The 18,893-nt window shown below is 43.0% G+C and overlaps 1 protein-coding gene across 5 annotated transcripts in view; it reads left to right on the top strand.

The window, feature by feature from the left end:
* The window catches only part of Pld5 (phospholipase D family member 5), a 379,814-nt gene extending 362,127 nt beyond the window's left edge, over positions 1-17,687 (top strand). For all 5 annotated transcript variants that reach the window (XM_076548018.1, XM_042258659.2, XM_076548019.1 and 2 more), the window contains 4 exons: positions 699-835; positions 5,374-5,542; positions 10,316-10,430; positions 16,693-17,687. In XM_076548018.1, coding sequence (XP_076404133.1) covers positions 699-835; positions 5,374-5,542; positions 10,316-10,430; positions 16,693-16,949 — 678 coding nt within the window. In that variant the 3' untranslated portion in view covers positions 16,950-17,687. The remainder of the gene's footprint in view (positions 1-698; positions 836-5,373; positions 5,543-10,315; positions 10,431-16,692) is intronic.
* The last annotated feature ends 1,206 nt before the right edge of the window (positions 17,688-18,893 follow it).

The raw sequence follows: 18,893 nt of genomic DNA, 5'->3' as shown, positions 1-18,893 counted from the left end.
ATGTGTATATAAGTCTGTAAATAATACTTGTGAAAAATCCTCAGCCACATGCAAGAGGAGAGAATCCTAGAATCACATAAGGCTGAGGCAGGTTGCTCTCACAGTAGCAAGGTGTGCATGGAAAACAAAATTTCCCTTCTGGGACAGACTTCAAGGACTTGAGGCATATCCTGCCTCAGCTTTGATAAAACCCAAACTAGCTTTGTTGTAAACTGATCAAGAAGCAGAAAGGAAGCCAGGTGGTGGTGGTGGTACATGGCAAAGGCAGGTGGATCTCTGTAAGGTCAAGGCCAGCCTGGTCTACAGAGCTAGTTCCAGGACAACCAAAGCTACACAGAGAAACCATGTCTCAAAAAGAAAGAAAGAAAGAAAGAAAGAAAGAAAGAAAGAAAGAAAGAAAGAAAGAAAGAAAGAAAGAAAGAAAGAAGGGAGGGAGGGAGGGAGGGAGGGAGGGAGGGAGGGAGGGAGGGAGGGAGGGAGGGAGGGAGGGAGGGAGGGAGGGAGGGAGGGAGGGGAAGGGAGAGGGAAGAATGGGGAGGGAGAGAGAGGGGGGAAGGGAGGGAGGAAAAACAGACAGGAGGGTTACATATCACGTAATTAACGATAAACCAAGATCTACCAACACAAATAAAAAAAACTTTTAAATGCACAGATGCCTACAATTCGACTCTAACATCTCGGGTTTTATATCTTCACAGAATTCTCCCAAACTCTTCTGTCCTAAAAACAGAAGCTTTGACATTGACGCCATCTACAGCGTGATTGATGATGCCAAGCAGTACGTGTACATTGCTGTCACGGACTACCTGCCTATATCCAGTACGAGCACAAAAAGGTCAGGAACTTTCCAGCCTGCACTCTGGGGGTGCTCGGGCCTCTGGGCTCCAGATGTGCATGTCATGCTGTCGTTGTGCATCTACAATTTGCCCATCGTGCAGTTCTTCCCCAAGGGGGTCCAATTTAAAGGCTTGGGGTCTCACTCTGCAGGAGTACCTCACTAGTTTATCCTACAGGCATGAGAGCAATCTCAGAAAGAAGATTGGGTAAACTCCACTTTGAAAATTACCTAGACAGAAAAGCATTTCCTTCCGTGCCCCTAATGTGAAGGAGGAGGGAATTTAAAATACATGTTCTCAGACCATGTACCCTTCCATATGAGAAGAAGAGTATCTTTACAGTGGATAACTTCTCAGTTCCCCAGTTGGATCACGTAGTAACTGGGAAATGATTCAGGGGCAGAACATACAACAAAGCTTTCAGGAGAATACTCACACATAATGTGGGACCACAGCCAGGATTCCCTCTTTTGCTTGCTTGCTGCAAGGACAGAACTTTCCGTGCTTGTCAGTGTTTTCAATAATTAGTTTAACCAGGAAACACTTTCCAAAATGCACATTTCTGACTGCAAATGAATGAAGACCTTCATCATTCCGGGAAAATTATAATTTCAAAATAGCCATTTAGTGAGCTTAAATGATTAAGTGTGCCATGTATTACTTGAAAATTTTTCATCTTGCCAATCCCACATATGCATAATATGTAGCATCTTTATGCAAATGACTATAAGATTGCAAAAAAACTGCCAGAAATGGGTCACTTCCCGACAGTGGGAAAACATTTCAAGCTGTAAGAGGCATGTTATTAAGACAGAGCTACTTTAAGACATTGTGAATCTTTTAAATGTTCATGGATTTTCCCACACACTTCCCCACATTCCTATGCCTCCTGTTCATTTGGCTTGAGACTAAATTTTAGATGTCAGCTTTCCTCCGGAAACATAGCATCTTGTGCTTGGTTATCCCATTACCAAGGAGGATGGGGGACTAAGTTCATGGGGTTCTAGGATGATGATGTCTCAAGACTAACAAAACTGTCCCATAGACTCCCATGGGCAAAACTGAGGTCTTTCATAATCTGGGGGCAGTAACTGTGGTGTGTGGTAGTATACACCTGTATTCTCAGATTTGGGGAGGCTGAGACAGGAGGGAGTCCAAGATCATCCAAGGCTACATTGTTTAAATGCAGGCTAGGCTTCATGGTGAAACCTTGTCTCAAAGAAACAAAAATCTTACCAGTAGGGAAAAATGTAAAGATGTTTAAAGAACCAGAGACCAGTCTGAAAGCTAATACCTTAGTTATTTATCATTCTGGCTGTTGTTCAAATACTTCTTGCATTGTGTGTGAAGATACCATGCTGAAACTCATTGTTTCAGGAGCTAACCTTAAAAATGAATTAAAAAAAAAAAACAGAAATATTTATTCACCTCAAATATAGAAAGAGTCAACAGACCAAAGAAAGTTTCCACCAAGCCTAGCTCAGCAAATAAATAAGCTTACTGGGACTACCTACAGGACATGGACAGAAACAAATCAAGTTTCAAGCCTATACGTTCAGCTTTCTAAACAAAAGGGCACCAAAGAAAAATACGTAGCTTAGCCGGGCGGTGGTGGCACACACCTTTAATCCCAGCACTCGGGAGGCAGAGCCAGGTGGATCTCTGTGAGTTCGAGGCCAGCCTGGGCTACCAAGTGAGTTCCAGGAAAGGCGCAAAGCTACACAGAGAAACCCTGTCTCGAAAAACCAAAAAAGAAAAGAAAAATACGTAGCTCAAACATTCTAATTATAATTACATTCTTCTCAATCATACAAATGCATTTTATTTAGAAATCAAACTGGTCTTGCATTTACATAATCCTAAAAAATAGGGAGGTTCTGAAGTGAATTCAGTGTATTTGTAGAATTAACTAATATCTTAGATTTAAAAGTTAGTCCCTTCACTGCCAGCTACCTAAATGAAAGAAGAAAAGTCATGAACTCTCAGAACAGAGATGATCTAAACATACATCATCAGCTAGAGACAAGGTTGGAATTCCTGCCTTTCAAGTTGCAGAGAGTGTGATGATGATGCAATAAATCCTACAATTAAAAAAAAATCAGAACCGCCGACGGGGATCGACTCAGACAGAGAGCATTTGCCTAATGTTTGCAAGGCTCTGGGTTCATTCCCCTGTGCTACAAACAGTGACCACCAAAACAAACGAATGAGAGCAAGGCACAATGGCAGATAGCTATGAAGATGGCATGGCGAAACCTATTTATTACCTTGGATGCTAACCTAAAAATTATTTTTAACATTACATTTAAAAAATGGAAAGCTCAGTTTCACTTGTTCCTGCCAGAGCCGACAAATGCTCTTTCTTTCTGGAATTCACTGATTAGGTCTCGATTTGGAGTTGCTCCTGATTTGACTCTTCAGTCATGTGAAGTGCATCTTTCAGAAGGAAATAGGTACATGTGTGCAGGATGAGTGAATATGTCGAGGTCCAGTAATCCTCCCCTCCTGCAGTTTAACCACAGTCTAAAAATATCAAATGGAAAGTTCCAAGAGAAAAAAAAAAAGCAATTTGTGGAGGGGAATGAATATCATCAAAATATATTGTATGAAATTCTCAAGGAAGTAATAAAACACTATTTAAAAATCATTTTATGAGTTTTAAAAAGTTTTGTTTTAGTGTATTATATTACTAAAATTGTTCTACCTTATTAGTTATTATTGCCAATACCTTATTTGCTGAGTCGGCACATTGAAGAACAATCAGGGAACATGTAGTGTCCAGTAGTATCTGAAGTTTTCCAAGCCTTTTCTGGGAGTCTCTGGAAGATCCCCATGGATAATGGGAAATTACTATAATAACAGCCTTCATTCATGTATAAATTTAACAACTGTCTGCTGAGATATGTGCATTTATGATTACAGCATGAATGCATGTGCCCTGGAATGCTATCTGAAGTGGGCAGAGAGGCACAGGGAAGATTATTAGAACACAGATGTATGAATGGGACTGAAGGGGTTTACAGAAAACAGTACACTGAAAGGCCCCCACAATGCCATGCCAGAATTGGAGGAAGCGTATTGAGCACGTCTTACGTAAATTACATCACAAAGCATTCACGAAGTAGACAAAAAATGGTGGGGTCGTGAGAAAGGGGATTGTTCCAGGTAAAGGGGACAGTGTGAGCAAACTTTGGGTGGAGAAAAAGGCCAGCCAGGTTCAATGCTGGATTACAGAGCCAAGATGAGGTAGTGATAAACCACAATGGAGAGGAAGCAGGGATGGGGAGCAAGGGGGTCGGGGGAGGCTGCTCACTAGAGAGTCTCATTATTTGGGGAGGCTTTGGTGCTTTAATGGAAGGAGTGACAGGACCACACCCGTTTTTTAGGCAGTCATGTTGGTGGCTGTAGAGGTGAGTTTGACAGAGCAAAGAACTGTGGTAAAGGATCACTTTAGAGTACAAGGCTGAGGTGACCATTCCTGGTAGTCCCTAGAAACTGACAGAGCATTCTAGTACCACCCAGGATTTAGGACATGCGAGGATCAAGAGGAAGATAGAGGGATACGTGGCCTGCAGGTGGTCATAACGGGAATTGGGTTGTCCGGGCAAAAGAGACCAGGAGGAGCTAAAGGGGTCAGAATTTGGGGGATCATAGATCCCATCAGGAATAAAGGACAGGCTTCATGTGACTGAGAAAAGGGAGCTTCGAGGGCAGGAGGGTCAGACAGAGAGCAGCCTCCTGGCGATGCCATGGTTATAGCACTGACAGGCCACAGTTCCCAATAACGTGGCCTGACACCTCTGAAACGACGTGATGGGGGATGGGTGGAGTAGAAGGCCACATGCACACACACCTTCAGCCCAGGGACCACATGGCAATAGAAACACATGCCAAGAGCTGAGAAGCTACGTCTTCCGGAAGAATTGGCATGGGAAAAGGCTTAGACGGCAGAGGAAGCTGTGGCCTGATGGAGGATTTCCCAGTATCCAGCCCAGGGGAAGGAGGGAGGGGAGCTGTGGATGGCTGGGGCTGGAGAGATGGTGCTCAAGACAACCTGGAGATAAGAGCAGTGGACAGCTCAGATAAGCAGAGTGGAAGTTCAATGGACAATGAGGGATGTCATCGAAGAACATAGGCTGGCGTGACATCGGGGAGGAAGTGTGCAAGACCCATAGCTAATTCTGCCCAAAGGTAGATGCTCACACCACAGTGAGGCCTGGAAAGCATAGGAGGTAAACTGAGGACAACCCAGGGTGGTCAGTCCATCTGCACACTGGCTCCACGTAGCTTCACCCCATGGACCTGAGACCTTCTATCAGGTCTATGTATATGGGACTTGTATAAAAAGATCTTCTGTAAGGAGGTCCCAGAAACACATCACCTCTTGGTGGTTACCTCCAAAGGTCTGTGTCTTCAAGCTATCCTACAAGATGGTTGACATGTTACAGAATAAAGCAACACACAAAGAAACAGCAACGCGTTCTGCTGACGAGTAAAATTTATTTCTCAACTAGTTTTCTTTCTTTGTCCTCTGCAGGACATACTGGCCAGATTTGGATGGGAAAATAAGAGAAGCTTTGGTGTTACGAAGCGTTAAAGTCCGGCTCCTCATTAGCTTCTGGAAGGAGACTGACCCCCTCACGTTTAACTTCATTTCGTCTCTTAAAGCTATTTGCACCGAGATAGCCAACTGCAGCTTGAAAGTTGTAAGTGTTTTATTGCCTGTGTTATTAAATAAAAAGGGCTCATTCCCTTTACATGTCTACCAAAGCTGTTGGCACACACCACACACATGGTGGGGGAGGGGGAGGTAGAGGCCAGAGGTCAACACCAAATGTCCTCCTCAGTTGCTCTCTACCTGGTTTTTTTTTGTTTTGTTTGTTTTGTTTTGTTTTTTTGAGACAGGGTCTCTCACCAAACCTGAAGCTCACTAATTTGGCTAGACTGGCTAGCCACCAAGCTCCAGGGGCCACCTGTCTCCATCTACCCCCATCACTAATGTTATACACAGCTGCCTGCCAAGCTTTATATGGACACTAGGAATCCAAGCTCAGGTTATCAAGTGGGAACAGTGACCAGTTTACCCTCCCAACCAGCTCCTCAGCCCCTTCAAGGACACACTTTGTTGGAACCACTTCATTCACCTACTAATCTTATTCGTAACATTGACAAAGAGTTGAAACATCCATCAACACACGCTGACCCTGCCCACCGTTCCACCAGCCCTGCCCCCTGGGCTTGCTCCAATCTGTATGTCACGTGCTCATCCATCTCTGGACGCCCAGAGGAAGGCAAGGTGGGGAGCTGCTAATAACCCCCCTTTTCTCATCATCGTGATGAAATATCTGACAGGAAGTGATGGAAGGGAGGCAGGATTGACTTAATCCCCCAGTTTCACAGTGACTGGGACTTGTGCCTCGCTGGCATGAGTTGACAGTTTGACCTGTTACATCTTGGCCTGTCAGGAAGGACGGACCTTGGGTTGTCCCACCCCTGCCCACAGACCTACTTCTTCAGGTAGGTCCTACCTCCTCCCTAAAATAGCACCACCGGCTAGACTAAGTGTTCAATCTCATGAGCCTATGGGAGATATTCCCCATTCAAACCACAGTACCCACAAAATGTGCTAACTTAACTCTCAGGCTCCCCTTTGATTTTCCTTGCCTCCTCCCCTCAGGACCTTTGTGGGTGCTATTTCCTCAGCCTACAGCATTCTTCCCCACCTTCAGCTGACTGGTGACTACTAATCCCTTTGTCCTCGGTTTTCAAACCAAGCCCCTGTGCATTCAACAGCTGTGTGCTGAGACTCCACTCTAGGACAGGCCCTGTGCTTCCTGAGGCGTCTGCGGACACATGATGGCAGGGTGCCTGAGGTATCCATCTTGAATCACAACTTCCAGCTTATCCCCGACCCTCAATATCCCAGAGACAAACAGAGGGAGGAGCAGAAGACTTGGTGGTTAGACCTACAGGTGGTGGCATCCTCTCAGCTTTCGTCCCATTACAGACATCACCCGCAGGGTGACACCAGAAGACAAGGGAGGCTGATGAGTGTGTTCAGAAGGGTGGCTGTGTTTCACTGGGACAGAAGACAGAGGCTTGAGGATGATCCTGGTCCGAGAGTCTCAGCACCATTACCTGTTTTCCTTTCTTCCCATATGGGGGACCCCAGAATTTCTGTCTCTATCTCTGTACAACTCTGTACTTAACTTTAATTTTTTAAAACTGAAGCAGACACCCCCATGTCTATGAGTTTACATATCTTTGTAAGTATTGGAAATAGGAAAACAAGTTTGTGGTTATTACCAATCATCTGTCTTGTAGGCCAGATTTGAAAGTATATGAAATAACTAAGACAGGGTAAGGATTCCAACTGGGATTTGAAATCAAATACTGGGAGGAAAAGCAGAGGTTGATACGGGGAGCCAGGCAAGGCCCAAGAGACCCGTCCAGCTGTGCATGATGCCTCTTCATAGAGAAGAAAATGCTGGAGTGGTTTCAGCTCGGGGACAGCATCAGGGGAAGTCAAGTGACGCAGAAACCAGATGTCTAGTCACTATTCCTAAGGACTGACACAAAGCTAGTAGTGTTCAAAATATGTGCTGAACTGGTATACGCAAATGAAGGCAGTTAAAAAAAAAAAAAAAGGTGGGGAGCTGGGAAACGCAGTGATAAGATAGACTATACCGCCAGTGAGGAGAGCAAAGAGAACCCAGAGCAATACCCAAGTCTTTTTTTCTCCCCAGTGAGTTTCCTTGTGGCTGTTTACAGAGGGATTGTTTACAGGAGCATAGACCTGGCATGAGCAGCCACACACCTGAAGAAAATGCCTCTCCCTCTCCCTTCCCATCAACCACGAACTGCTTATACATCACCAGGGAAGGATGGAACCACACGTTCCCCACCCCCTGCTTCCACGACAGAGTGTTGATGGACCCAGGCTTATGGAAATTTAGTGCAGGTTATCACAGCTTATTTTAAATTCAAAGGTGCAACAGCTGTGTCCTGCCAAGCAGTGAGGGCTTCCCACCTCTCTCTGCTCCTTCTCCCAGCTCTTACCTTCTCTCTGATGGTCTGTGTGCCTTGCAGTATAGATGCTCCATCTATGGCTGATTCAGTAGTCATGTCTCCTCAATGCTTTAACCAATTATGAGTCTCTGTATTAACGACTGACCACTGCAGAAAGATGCTTCCTAGACCAAAGCTGATAGCAACACTAATCTATGTGCATAAACAAAGCTACTTAGAAGGTAATTTGAATGACACGGCATGCCCATTAAGCAAAACAAAGGCAATACTCTCCCAATAGGGCATATGACCTCCCAAGATGTGGGCCTTTGCCTGGGTTTTCAGTACCAGACTTGGACACTCTCCTATGGATCAAGCATTGTCCAGATTTTTCTTTGTTGGCATCTATGATTTGGTATCCTCAGTGAGCATTATGCATCCTGGAGGTCAGTGAGTAAAATCAAAGGATCTTCTGTCAAGTTTATGAGGTTTCTAGGAGCTGGAGCACACAGTATGGTACATTCACTCCCACAGCCACTCTTGATCTCCCTTCATCCAAAGTCAGGGGTCTTCCCCACAGCATGCTTGCATCTAAGGCTCTTGCATTTGAAATCCTGCAAAGAAAGAGGAATCCACCATAGTAGCCTCTGCAGAACCCCATCAGCTTCACCATTTTGGACACAGATGGTCATGAATCTTGAATAAGCCATACATTAATAGCTCACTGCTGGCCATTTTATAAAACAGAGGCCATGTATTTTTAAATGTCAAGACAAGCATGGGTGGGAAGGAAACATGGCCCTATCATCTAGGACACAGATGGCCAGGGAGCTCTTACAAGAAAAGTAGGGTATAAAAACTTTGCATACAGTGTGTCTGCAGGAGGCAAAGAGCCCTGACAAGGCAGAGAGATGGTTTGGGACCAGGCAGGGCACTCTGTCTCTAAGTAGATGCTCTCATCCCCTGCCCAGATGTGGCTTGGTATCATTGAGGACATCAGAGAGAGACTGTTGTTTGCAAGATTGTCAGTTTAGGGCCGCAGAGGTGGCTCAGCAAATAAGAACATGCACTGCTCTTACAAAGGACCCGAGTTCAGTTCCCAACATCCACAGCAGGTGATTCAGGTGGCTTACAGCTATCTATACCTCCAGCTCCAGGGAATTCAACATCTCTGGCCTCTGTGGACACCTGCATTTACACGCACACACCCACACTTCAACATACATACATATGCCTAATTTTTTTAATTATAATATAAAAAAATATTTTCACAGCTAACTTGAATTATTTTGTTTAATAAATTACCCAATTCTTTTTTATCTCTTTGCTTCTCTCCCAGCACATTAAGACTTCTAATAATGTCAAAGACTCTAATCTGTTTTCTGCTATCTCACAAGTTTCCCACATGAAGCTCAGAATAGAGTTTTTGGAAAATCTAGATGGGCCCTTAATGATCACCAGGTTGCCCCTCCCCCAGCATGAAGCACAAGGCCAGACCAACTCTCAGTATTTTCCCAAACCAAATTAGAACAAGCAGAACCTTAAAATTGCACACGAAGTCTCATCTGCCCCCTGCCTCTCTTCCCTTCCAGCACACAGAGGCTAGAGTGGGAAGACCTTTTAGAATCCATGTTCCAGACTGCAGTGGAGACCTGAGACCCTGGACCTCAGTGTGTGTCTCCTCTAAGCTCAGCCTTCAGAGTTGCATGGGCTCATTCACAATGGGCACTTCAACCAACACTGCCCAAATTTCTAAGGCCTGTCTTCCCTGCAACCAGGCCTCATTCCCCAAGCTCTTCTACTTTGGGTCTTAGGTGAAGTAGAATGCTATTTATTATTATTATTATTAACTAATAATAATAATAATTTTGGAGTCATGCTGACATTAGAATTCCATAGTATGAATTTGTGATTTTTTTTTTTTAGTTGTCCATTGAAAAAGCCTGCGTGAACTTAGGTGTTCCAATGGAAACCATTTGTTCTTGCGGCAAAATCTCTTTTGACCTTTGCAGATTCTCAGATGAATCGGCTAGTCATTGACATAATGTATGCACCGGGTAAGAATATTCATTCAGTTTGTTGGCATGCGTGACACAGAGCGCCCAGAGGCTGCTTCCAGTGCCAGTGTGCCCTGCTGAATAAGACAGTGAGAATTAAACAACCTCCTAGCCCTCACCCTGCTCAGAGAATGAATTTTGTGTTCATTTGTTAGCTTTGCAGAGTTAATTATAGAGCTAGTTGAGCATGCTAATTTTCTTTGTTGTTGCCTATATGGATGGAGAGTAAAAATAGCTTCCTCTATACAAGTAACAAGAGTGTCATTTTAATAACCCAATATGAGGTCTATTGTTGATATTTGGATAATAGACTCCTTTGTGCTTATGAACAAGACCCCAAACACTCTCAACTGACCCGCTTTGCTTTCTTACCATTTTTTTTTCTTCTTCTTCTTTTGGCTTTTTGTCTTACAGAAATTTTTTGATCTGGAAAGAGAGAATGCTTGTGCAACGAAAGAACAAAAGAACCAGACCTTTCCCAAATTAAACCGCAACAAGTACATGGTGACAGACGGGGCAGCTTACATTGGTGGGTATGGGGGTAAAAAGCTCCCTCCCGGGGATCACCCAGACATTAGGGGTCCACTGTAGCTATTGATGAGGTTGTGCAACTAAAAAGCAGGAGGGTGAAGGCCAAGAGCTCTTCAGCTAGGTAGACCCTCTCTATACTCCGTGGCTGGCGATCCTGGAAGACAGTTCACCATCTACATCCTATAGACATTCTCTGGTCCATTTGGCTCATTTTATAAGCAAGGAGACAGAGGGCTCGTGAGAGGTGAGTTCCATCCAGCATGGAACAGATATATGGACCCAAAATGCTTCTTCTCCTGTCTACAGAATCATGAGACATCCTATCTTGGGGTTCTGGGGAGTTATTACGCTCCCTTGGGCAGCAAGGACATCCATGCCATCTTCTCATGACATCTCTGCCATTTTCTAAATGTCTAACTTGGAGTGGCTCCCTGGAGCTCCCTGAATTTCAGTTTGCTGATTTGTAAATGAGGCTGGTGGCAGTTTTTAACTTCACTGAGTGACGTTTAAATGAGAGATAATGTACACAAAGCACCTGGCACACGAGTGATGCCCAATTAATGTTAGCAATTATTATTAAGGCAATAAAATTCCAGGTGCATAAATCATTATTACACTGGTGGGGTTATTCTAACTTTTCACAGCGTGTGGGAGGCCAGGGTAATTCCTTTACTGGAATCATCACAGACGGAACTGACATTGTCTATAAAAAGGAGACACGCAAATCCTAAAGAATTGGGGTGAAGTGGCAGCCTCGGCAGAGAAGAAAAACATGTTTGTGGAATGCAGGAATGAATATGGAACCCCTATCAGTTATTTCTCTGAATTCCACGGGTGAATAAAAAACCTTTACTTCGTGAAGCACTTTTATCTTATTTAGTCCTCTTAGCATCGCTCTTAACAGAGAGAAGGGTGTAATTCATGTTTAGAAGTGAGGATATGGGGTCTGAATAAGGAAGTAATTCGGCCATGCAGGTATCCGGAGAGGAGCTGGGTGTCCTGTCCAGACTATGAGATCACTGCAATATCATTCTGAGGATCTCGGTCTCCATTTTTCCTAATTATGACTTTGCCTTCTTAAAAATAGATCACTTAGGGGTTTTTTTGTTTTTTGTTTTGTTTTTAATACGTGAGGCTGGAGAGACAGCTCTGCGGTTAGGAGCGCTTACTGATCTTCCAGAGTTTAGTGCTCAGCACTTTATGTTGGGCGTTTTCACAACCACCTTTAATGCCAGCTCCAGTGGATCTGACACCTTCTTTGGGCCTCCATGGGTACCGCATTCATGCACACAAACCCATATGCAGACACATATAAATATACACAGTTAAAGATAAAATAGAAAAAATTTTAAAGACTTGCCTGGCATGGTGGCATATCCTTTAAACCCAGCACTCAGGAAGCAGAGGCAGGGGGATCTCTGTGAGTTTGAGGACAGCCTGCTCTACATAATGAGTTCCAGACCAGCTACGGCAATATAGAGAGAGCCTACCTCAAAAAAAAGTTTTTTAATATGTAATTCTGATTGTTTAAGATTATAAGCACATTCAAAGGTGATTCAAAATGGGATTGTTTTAATTTCCTCATCTTTATCAGCCTATGGAAAACAATAAAATTGGCTTTTTTTTAAGACAGTGACAATGAATGGAGAAATGGCTCAGCAGTTTAGAGAACTTGGTGCTCTTGCAGAGGACCAGGGTTTGATTCCCACTATCCATATAGGGCATCACAACATCCATTCACTCCAGTTCTAGGGTATCCACTGCCCTCTGCTCACCTCTGAGGACACCGGGCACATAAATGGTACACACAGATACATGCAGGTGAAACTCTCATAAATATTAAATAAATAAATTTAAAGACCTTAAAAATGAGTAACAAAAACCTCAAAAATGTTTACAAAAATATAGGAACTTCTGGCTAAATTATCAAAAACTTAGGGATGAGTCCAATCATACACACAGTGGCTTAAGACCCCAAATCAACATATTTTATTGTAGCTTTGATTTAAAGTAAGATGTCACATGCATGTCCAGTGACACCTTAAACAAAGAGGAAGACAGAACTCAACCCAAGACCAGACATGGGGTGATAGCTTAGTAATGAATGTTTATTGGTCTTGAAGTGGCTCACTGATATCCAAACATTCCCTGGACAAATTAAATCAGTGTTTGGGGATCAGAAAAAAAAATCTGTAATTGAATTACAGCATTGACACAAAGTAGAAGATGGTAGCAAGTCCTGTAAATCTCATGTGAGTCTCAGTTTCCCCATCTGTGAGAGTGGGACAGCAGCACCCACTCTTCGATGGTGGTGTGATGGTTAAGAGAGATAATATATGAATGGCTCTACACACTGGCTCTGGTGGCTCTGGGATCTTAGCAAAGATTGGATTCTTGCTCTCTTTCTCCTCCTGAGCTAAGATGTTTTTAGGTGAGTTCATTTTTGTAGACAACAGTTTTAGCAAAACCCTGATTCCCTAGGGAGAAGAAGAGCTTTAACATAAAAACACTCAAAGGACTTCAAAAGGGAAAATAACTGATAAAGCACACTCCAAAATCTCCTAAATCATTCGTTCAATACTCATTGATAATGTGGAACTAATAAAATCCCCAGTGCATGGGATTATAGCTCCATTCAGTTCGTATGAGACTTCCAGAAGAATCTTCAGGCAGCGTCGTCTCTCTCGTTTTAAATTCTCCAGAATGGATCTGAGTTAAGCTCTGAAAATTTATCAGGAAGGCGTCTGAGTGATTAGACAGCTAAAGATGGGGTAGGGGGTTAATTAAAGGTGCTGGCAAGATGCCCAAGGCTGCCTACCAACAAAGTGAGCTCTTTGGCACCCTCAACATCACATATACACACAGGACACACTGCATTCTGGATATTGCAGTCTTGGTGTGCATTTTTGGGAGCTGAAATCATCTAAATAGATAACAGATGAAATTGTAGCCCAGCTTTAAAAAAAAAAAAAAGTACAGAAGCATATGTCACTTTGAAGGTCAGCCAAAATTCCTGTGTCAGCATGAAGTTTCCCAGAGCTATCTCGAAAAGAAGCCAACTAAAGCATTTGAAATCCACAAATACCCTGATCTTGGCCTGTTCACTGATGGCAGGAAAAAGCTAGATTTACAGGATAAGGCCCCAAAGTCCTCACCTCTCTCCATCTTCTTTCCTCCTCCCAGGGCTTACCCCAACACATTTGTCTGTGTCTGTTTCCTCCAGAAAATCTGATCTGCCAGTGCACAAAGCAGAAATCTCAGTGTGGCTGTGATGCCTCAGAGCCTGAGGTCATTGTCCAGAGTGACGCAGGCAGTGGATGCCTTCAGGGTCAGAGGCAATACAACATAGAAGCCAAAGAAGTACTGTTTCTGGAGTTATATTTGACTATGAACCTCAGTTCCAACAGTTTTCTCTGGAGTACCATTGGTTAACCATGAAACATGGGACAAATGTAGGAACCTCTGTGAACATCTCCTTCCTCATGGTGAATTCTTTCCATCATACAAAATATTGTATATAAATACAAGTACTGTGCTTTGCCCAAAGTAGACAATAAATCATAGTTGCTCCCCTCTCAGACTCCCTTGCAGCTTGACCACACCCCTTAATAGTCCAAATTCTCAACCTTTGCTCTGCCTACAAAATATCACCCTCCTCTGGGAGTTTGGTTGTCTCTTGTCCCAGTTAACCTTTAGTGTGCTTCTCATTACTCAATGCACAGCTTCTTCTTGGTACATCTAGCCAAATGTAGCTAGAGAGTTTTTCTCTCCGGGTCCCGCCAAGCTCCAGCAGTTCAGTAGCCCATTTATAAAATAAATATACAGACGTTTATATTATTTAAACTGCTTGGCCATTAGCTCAGGCCTATCGTTGTCTAGCTCTTACTCTTATATTCAGCTCATTACTATTAATCTATACTTTGCCACGTGGCTCATGGCTTACTGATACCTTACATCTTTCTTGTCTTGGCGGCAGCTGCGGTCTATCTCCCTGCCTTCCTCTTCCCTCAATTCTCCTCTCTGTTAGTCCTGCCTATACTTCCTGTCTGGCTACTGGCCAATCAGTATTTTATTTATTAACCAATCAGAGCAACACATTTGCCATACAGAACATCCCACAGCAGCCAAGGGTAGAAAGCCTTCTCTCCAGTGCTTGTGGCCTTGGGTGTAAAGTTCTAGTGTGCCCTTTCCTACTGTTTGTGTTCTAGTGACTGTTTCCTTCATTGGTACCCTGAAGGCAGGAACTGTCATTTTCAGATCTATAACCACATTCTTAATATCAGACCTGGTAAACATTGGGTACCTAATGAATAACACAGGATAAGGAAGATCCAAGAAATAAACAGCACTGCCCCTTTCTAAGGACAGAGCTTGATTTTACCCATTAGATACCAAAGAAACATACATAGGAGGTTAGGATTGCTCAGCCCTTTCTCATACCTTTGTTTCAGTTAGTGTTCTATGGCTTTAAAGAGACACCATGACCAAGGCAAATCTTATAAAAGGAAGCATTTAAATTGGGGGCTTGCTTACAATTTCACAGGCTTAGTCTGTTATCATCATGGTAGAGAATGGGGTAGCATGCAGGTAGGTAGGGTGCTGGAGAAGTAGCTGAGAGCTTTACAACCCGATCCTTTGACAGCAGACACACAGAGAGAAAGACACCCACCCCTAGAGACACACCTCCTCCAACAAGACCACACCTCCTAATCCTTCCCTGAATGTTCATCAACTGGGAACTAAGCATGTAAACATATGAGGGCCATTTTCATTCAAACCACCCCAGCCTTGAAGATGGATTAGGCCTTAATGGCATAGCCATTATTACCTCTTCTGAAACTATCCCAACCTCAAAATTCATATACTGAAGTCCTGATTCCCTGTATTAAAGAATGTGAAAAAGGAAAATCACTCCCAAGTGAGGTCATTAAAGTAGACATTCTAATATGGCCTATATATCCTTTACAACGAAAGCAAAACACAGAGGAACTATGCATGGTGGCTTGTGTCTGTAATCCCAGCTCTCAGAAGGCTGAGGAGAAAGACTGTTGTGAGTTTGAGGCCAGCTTGAGCTATACAGTGACATCCTGTTTCAAAAGCAAAATAAGGAAGAGGGCTAGCTGAGGGCACGCATAGAGGAAAGACAGCATGGAGAGACAGGGAGAAAGAGCCACCCAGGAGAGAGGGTTGGAACTCATCCTTTCCATCCTAATTTGCTTCTTTCTCCCTGTCATGAACACCATAACCAAAAGCAATTTAGGGAGGAAAGGGTTGTTTCAGCTTGCAGATTAAGGTCCATCATCAAGAGAAACAAAGACCAGAACTCAAGACAGGAACTTGTACCAGTAACCACAGGGGCAATGCTGCTTGCTGTCTTGATCCCAGGCTTATAGTCAGCTACCTTTCTTATCCAGCCCAGGCCCACTTTCTCAGGGAATGTCAATACCCACAGTGGACAGGGCCCTCTTACATAATTAGCAGTCCAGATAATGCCCCGTAGACATAGCCAGAGGCCAATCTGATGGTGGTAGTTCTTCCTAGATGTGTCAAGTTGGCAACAAACATTAGCCTTCACACTTCCCTTAGCTCTCAGAAGGAACCAACCTTGATTTTTGTCTCCAAAGCCATGAGAATACATTTCTACTATTTAAACCAACCAGTTTCATGAAAACCGTCCTCAGAAATGAATCAGCCATCTATCTAAGGTTCAGTCAGACCTGTGGGCCTGTGCTCACAGTATCTGGCCAAGCAGCCAATTCCCCCGCCCTGGGGATGGCTTGCAGTCTCCTTAGGGAGTGCTGGAGCCACTTCTCTGCCTTCAGCTTTGTCTCAATTGTGAAGTGTCTCTGCATAATAATGTTTATACATATGGATTCGATGTTGTCTCTTTGAGAAGGTAGTAATTGTTCACAGGATTTTTAAGTGTATTCCTATATATTTTAAATGTTGCTGTATTTAGTGTGTCTTGTGAACATCAATAAGAAATAACATTTACAGAAAAAGAACAGCAGATTCCTTGTTTTGAGTTTCAACTTGAGCAAAGCTGAAGAAAATGCCAAAATAATATGCAAATATTAATCCACCATATGTAGGGCTTCTTGCAATTTTTTTCTCTGGAGCTGTCAACACGATTCTGCCTCTCTTGTTTTCCTGGGTGTTTATGGTTTTCTTTTTTTTTAATTTGAATCTGTTCTGTATTTCATATATTGGGAATTTTCCCAGTTGATTGTACCTTCTCACTATGATTTCTTTGTTTGCAGGAAATTTTGATTGGGTAGGGAACGACTTTACCCAGAATGCTGGCACGGGCCTTGTCATCAACCAGGCAGATGTGAGAGACAACAGGAGCATCATTAAGCAACTTAAAGATGTCTTTGAAAGAGACTGGTATTCACCTTATGCCAAATCCTTACAGCCAACCAAACAGCCGAACTGCTCAAATCTGTCCAAACTCAAGACTCCCTCCAACCAACCTGCCACTCACAATGCCACCGGGAGGGAGCCCCTGAGTGCATAGCTCACTGACAGACAAGCAAGGCTTCAGACCCAATGCAGGAAGGACTAGAGCAAAGACAACGATTTACTACATCTTTTCTTTTTTTCTAAGGAGAAATAAAAAAGCACACTTATTAAAATGTTCTCTGAATGACATGTAATATCTAGCTAACAACATCTTAGCACCGTATATTAAATTTAAGACTTTCATATCTATGTGCTCTAACAGAGAATGTCATTCCAGCATAGGAGTTAGTTTTTTCTGTCTGCATACAGATTTTAAGACTTGGTTCTTGTCTCCTGTTTCTTACTGGTTTTAGAACCTTTTCTGCTGGCCCAGCTGCCCAGGTTTTAGTATGAGGTGAGCCCTATCCTTTAATAATGCTGAAGTCTGGAGTTAGAGGAAGCAGGGAGAAAACACAGACAGACAGACCCAAGTTTCTGCCCTAATAAACCATCTCCAAGACCTCAGGCAGCTGAGCAAAGACGCCCTCATCTCATGCCAGCCCTCAAGACCCCTGAAAAACACCCATTTTTATCCCGTTGTCTTCTGATACCATGTTTTCTTTGGTATCAGTCTGTCTTCTCACTAAATGTTCTTGTTTAACAGCATCCCTGTGTTTACCTCAGCACTAGTGCAAAGTGTGAGAATATCTTTGGGAAAGGTATGAATTCCCCAGAATGCATACAATATAGAAATAACAGTCTTTCATTTTCACCTTTCAAATGCATTCTTTTCCCCTCCCAAATTGGTTATTTTTTTTAAAAACCACAGTCGGCCCTCTCTCTTTCATATATATATATATATATATATATATATATATATATATATATATGCACATATATGTATGTATACACACTTTCCTCAAGCTCAGAAAAATGAAGCGCCCCTGCTTAATAGTCAGCAAGCCATTGAGTCTGCATTTGAAGAACAATGCCGTTTCATATTTGTGTTTGGTTTACAGTATTATAAAGGAAAGGTCTCTATGCGTTGGTGGATTTTAATTTATTTAGAATTATTATGCTGTTAAGAGTATGCCAGCAAATGTTTATAGAGCTATTTAATATACCTTCTGCTATTTAATATACCAAATGCTTTTCAGACAAATGCAATTTAAATACTGTGCTTAACATATTTTACTAAGAAACAGAAATATTGGATTATTGTTCTATAATGTCACTGTGTGTTGTTGTTTTATATCTCTACAATATATAATCCTGTATTAATGGAGACTGTTGCTACATGAGAGAGGTGTGACCTCTTTAGAGCCCAGAGCAAATGGCCAAGATGCCCATGCTCACTATGGCTCCTGACACCAAGTTCAGAACAGAGTCCTTCACTCTTTGGCCTCGGGTTTCTATAGTTAATGTAGAGACAATAATACTCACCTACCTCGAAAGGATGCTGTCATGGTAGGCGATATTTATAAGTTGTTTTTTGGAATCAAAAAAACCTATATAAATGCTAAGCATTACACTGCATAATCTTTTTCTTGAAATAATTTCTGTGGTATCCTGATACAACACCAGGTTCTCCCCAAGAATCCAGAGGGGAAATTTTCTATTTGCAAACACAGGTGACAAGAACAGGGATTGGGGCATGGGTAAGGTTGGTCCTGGTGACAATCTGGATTGTGAACATTTGAATGGAACATTACGCCCGGTCATCATGACATAAATAATAATTCACACAGACGCTGTGCTGTAATGGACCTTTAGGATCAGGATTTACATGTGTCTTTAGAGCGAGGATAAGCAGTCTCTTTGTTTACTTTCATCTCTTGAGATTTGGTTTTAATTATGCCAAAAAGAGTTCCTTGCTCAGGCTCACCGAATGCAAAATGGCTGTTCCCAGTCCTACTGACCACCCTAGTTCATTTCCTGTTATTTCTGTCTCTTAACTCACTGAGTGTTGAAACCAGTCAAGAGATCTGGGGGAATATCCAGTCATGGTGATGCACACCTT

This window comes from Peromyscus maniculatus, chromosome 11 (genome assembly GCF_049852395.1).
Source record: "Peromyscus maniculatus bairdii isolate BWxNUB_F1_BW_parent chromosome 11, HU_Pman_BW_mat_3.1, whole genome shotgun sequence".
Taxonomy (NCBI): domain Eukaryota; kingdom Metazoa; phylum Chordata; class Mammalia; order Rodentia; family Cricetidae; genus Peromyscus; species Peromyscus maniculatus.
Note: the sequence above shows the minus strand (reverse complement) of the source record. Positions and strands in the feature narration are given on the sequence as shown.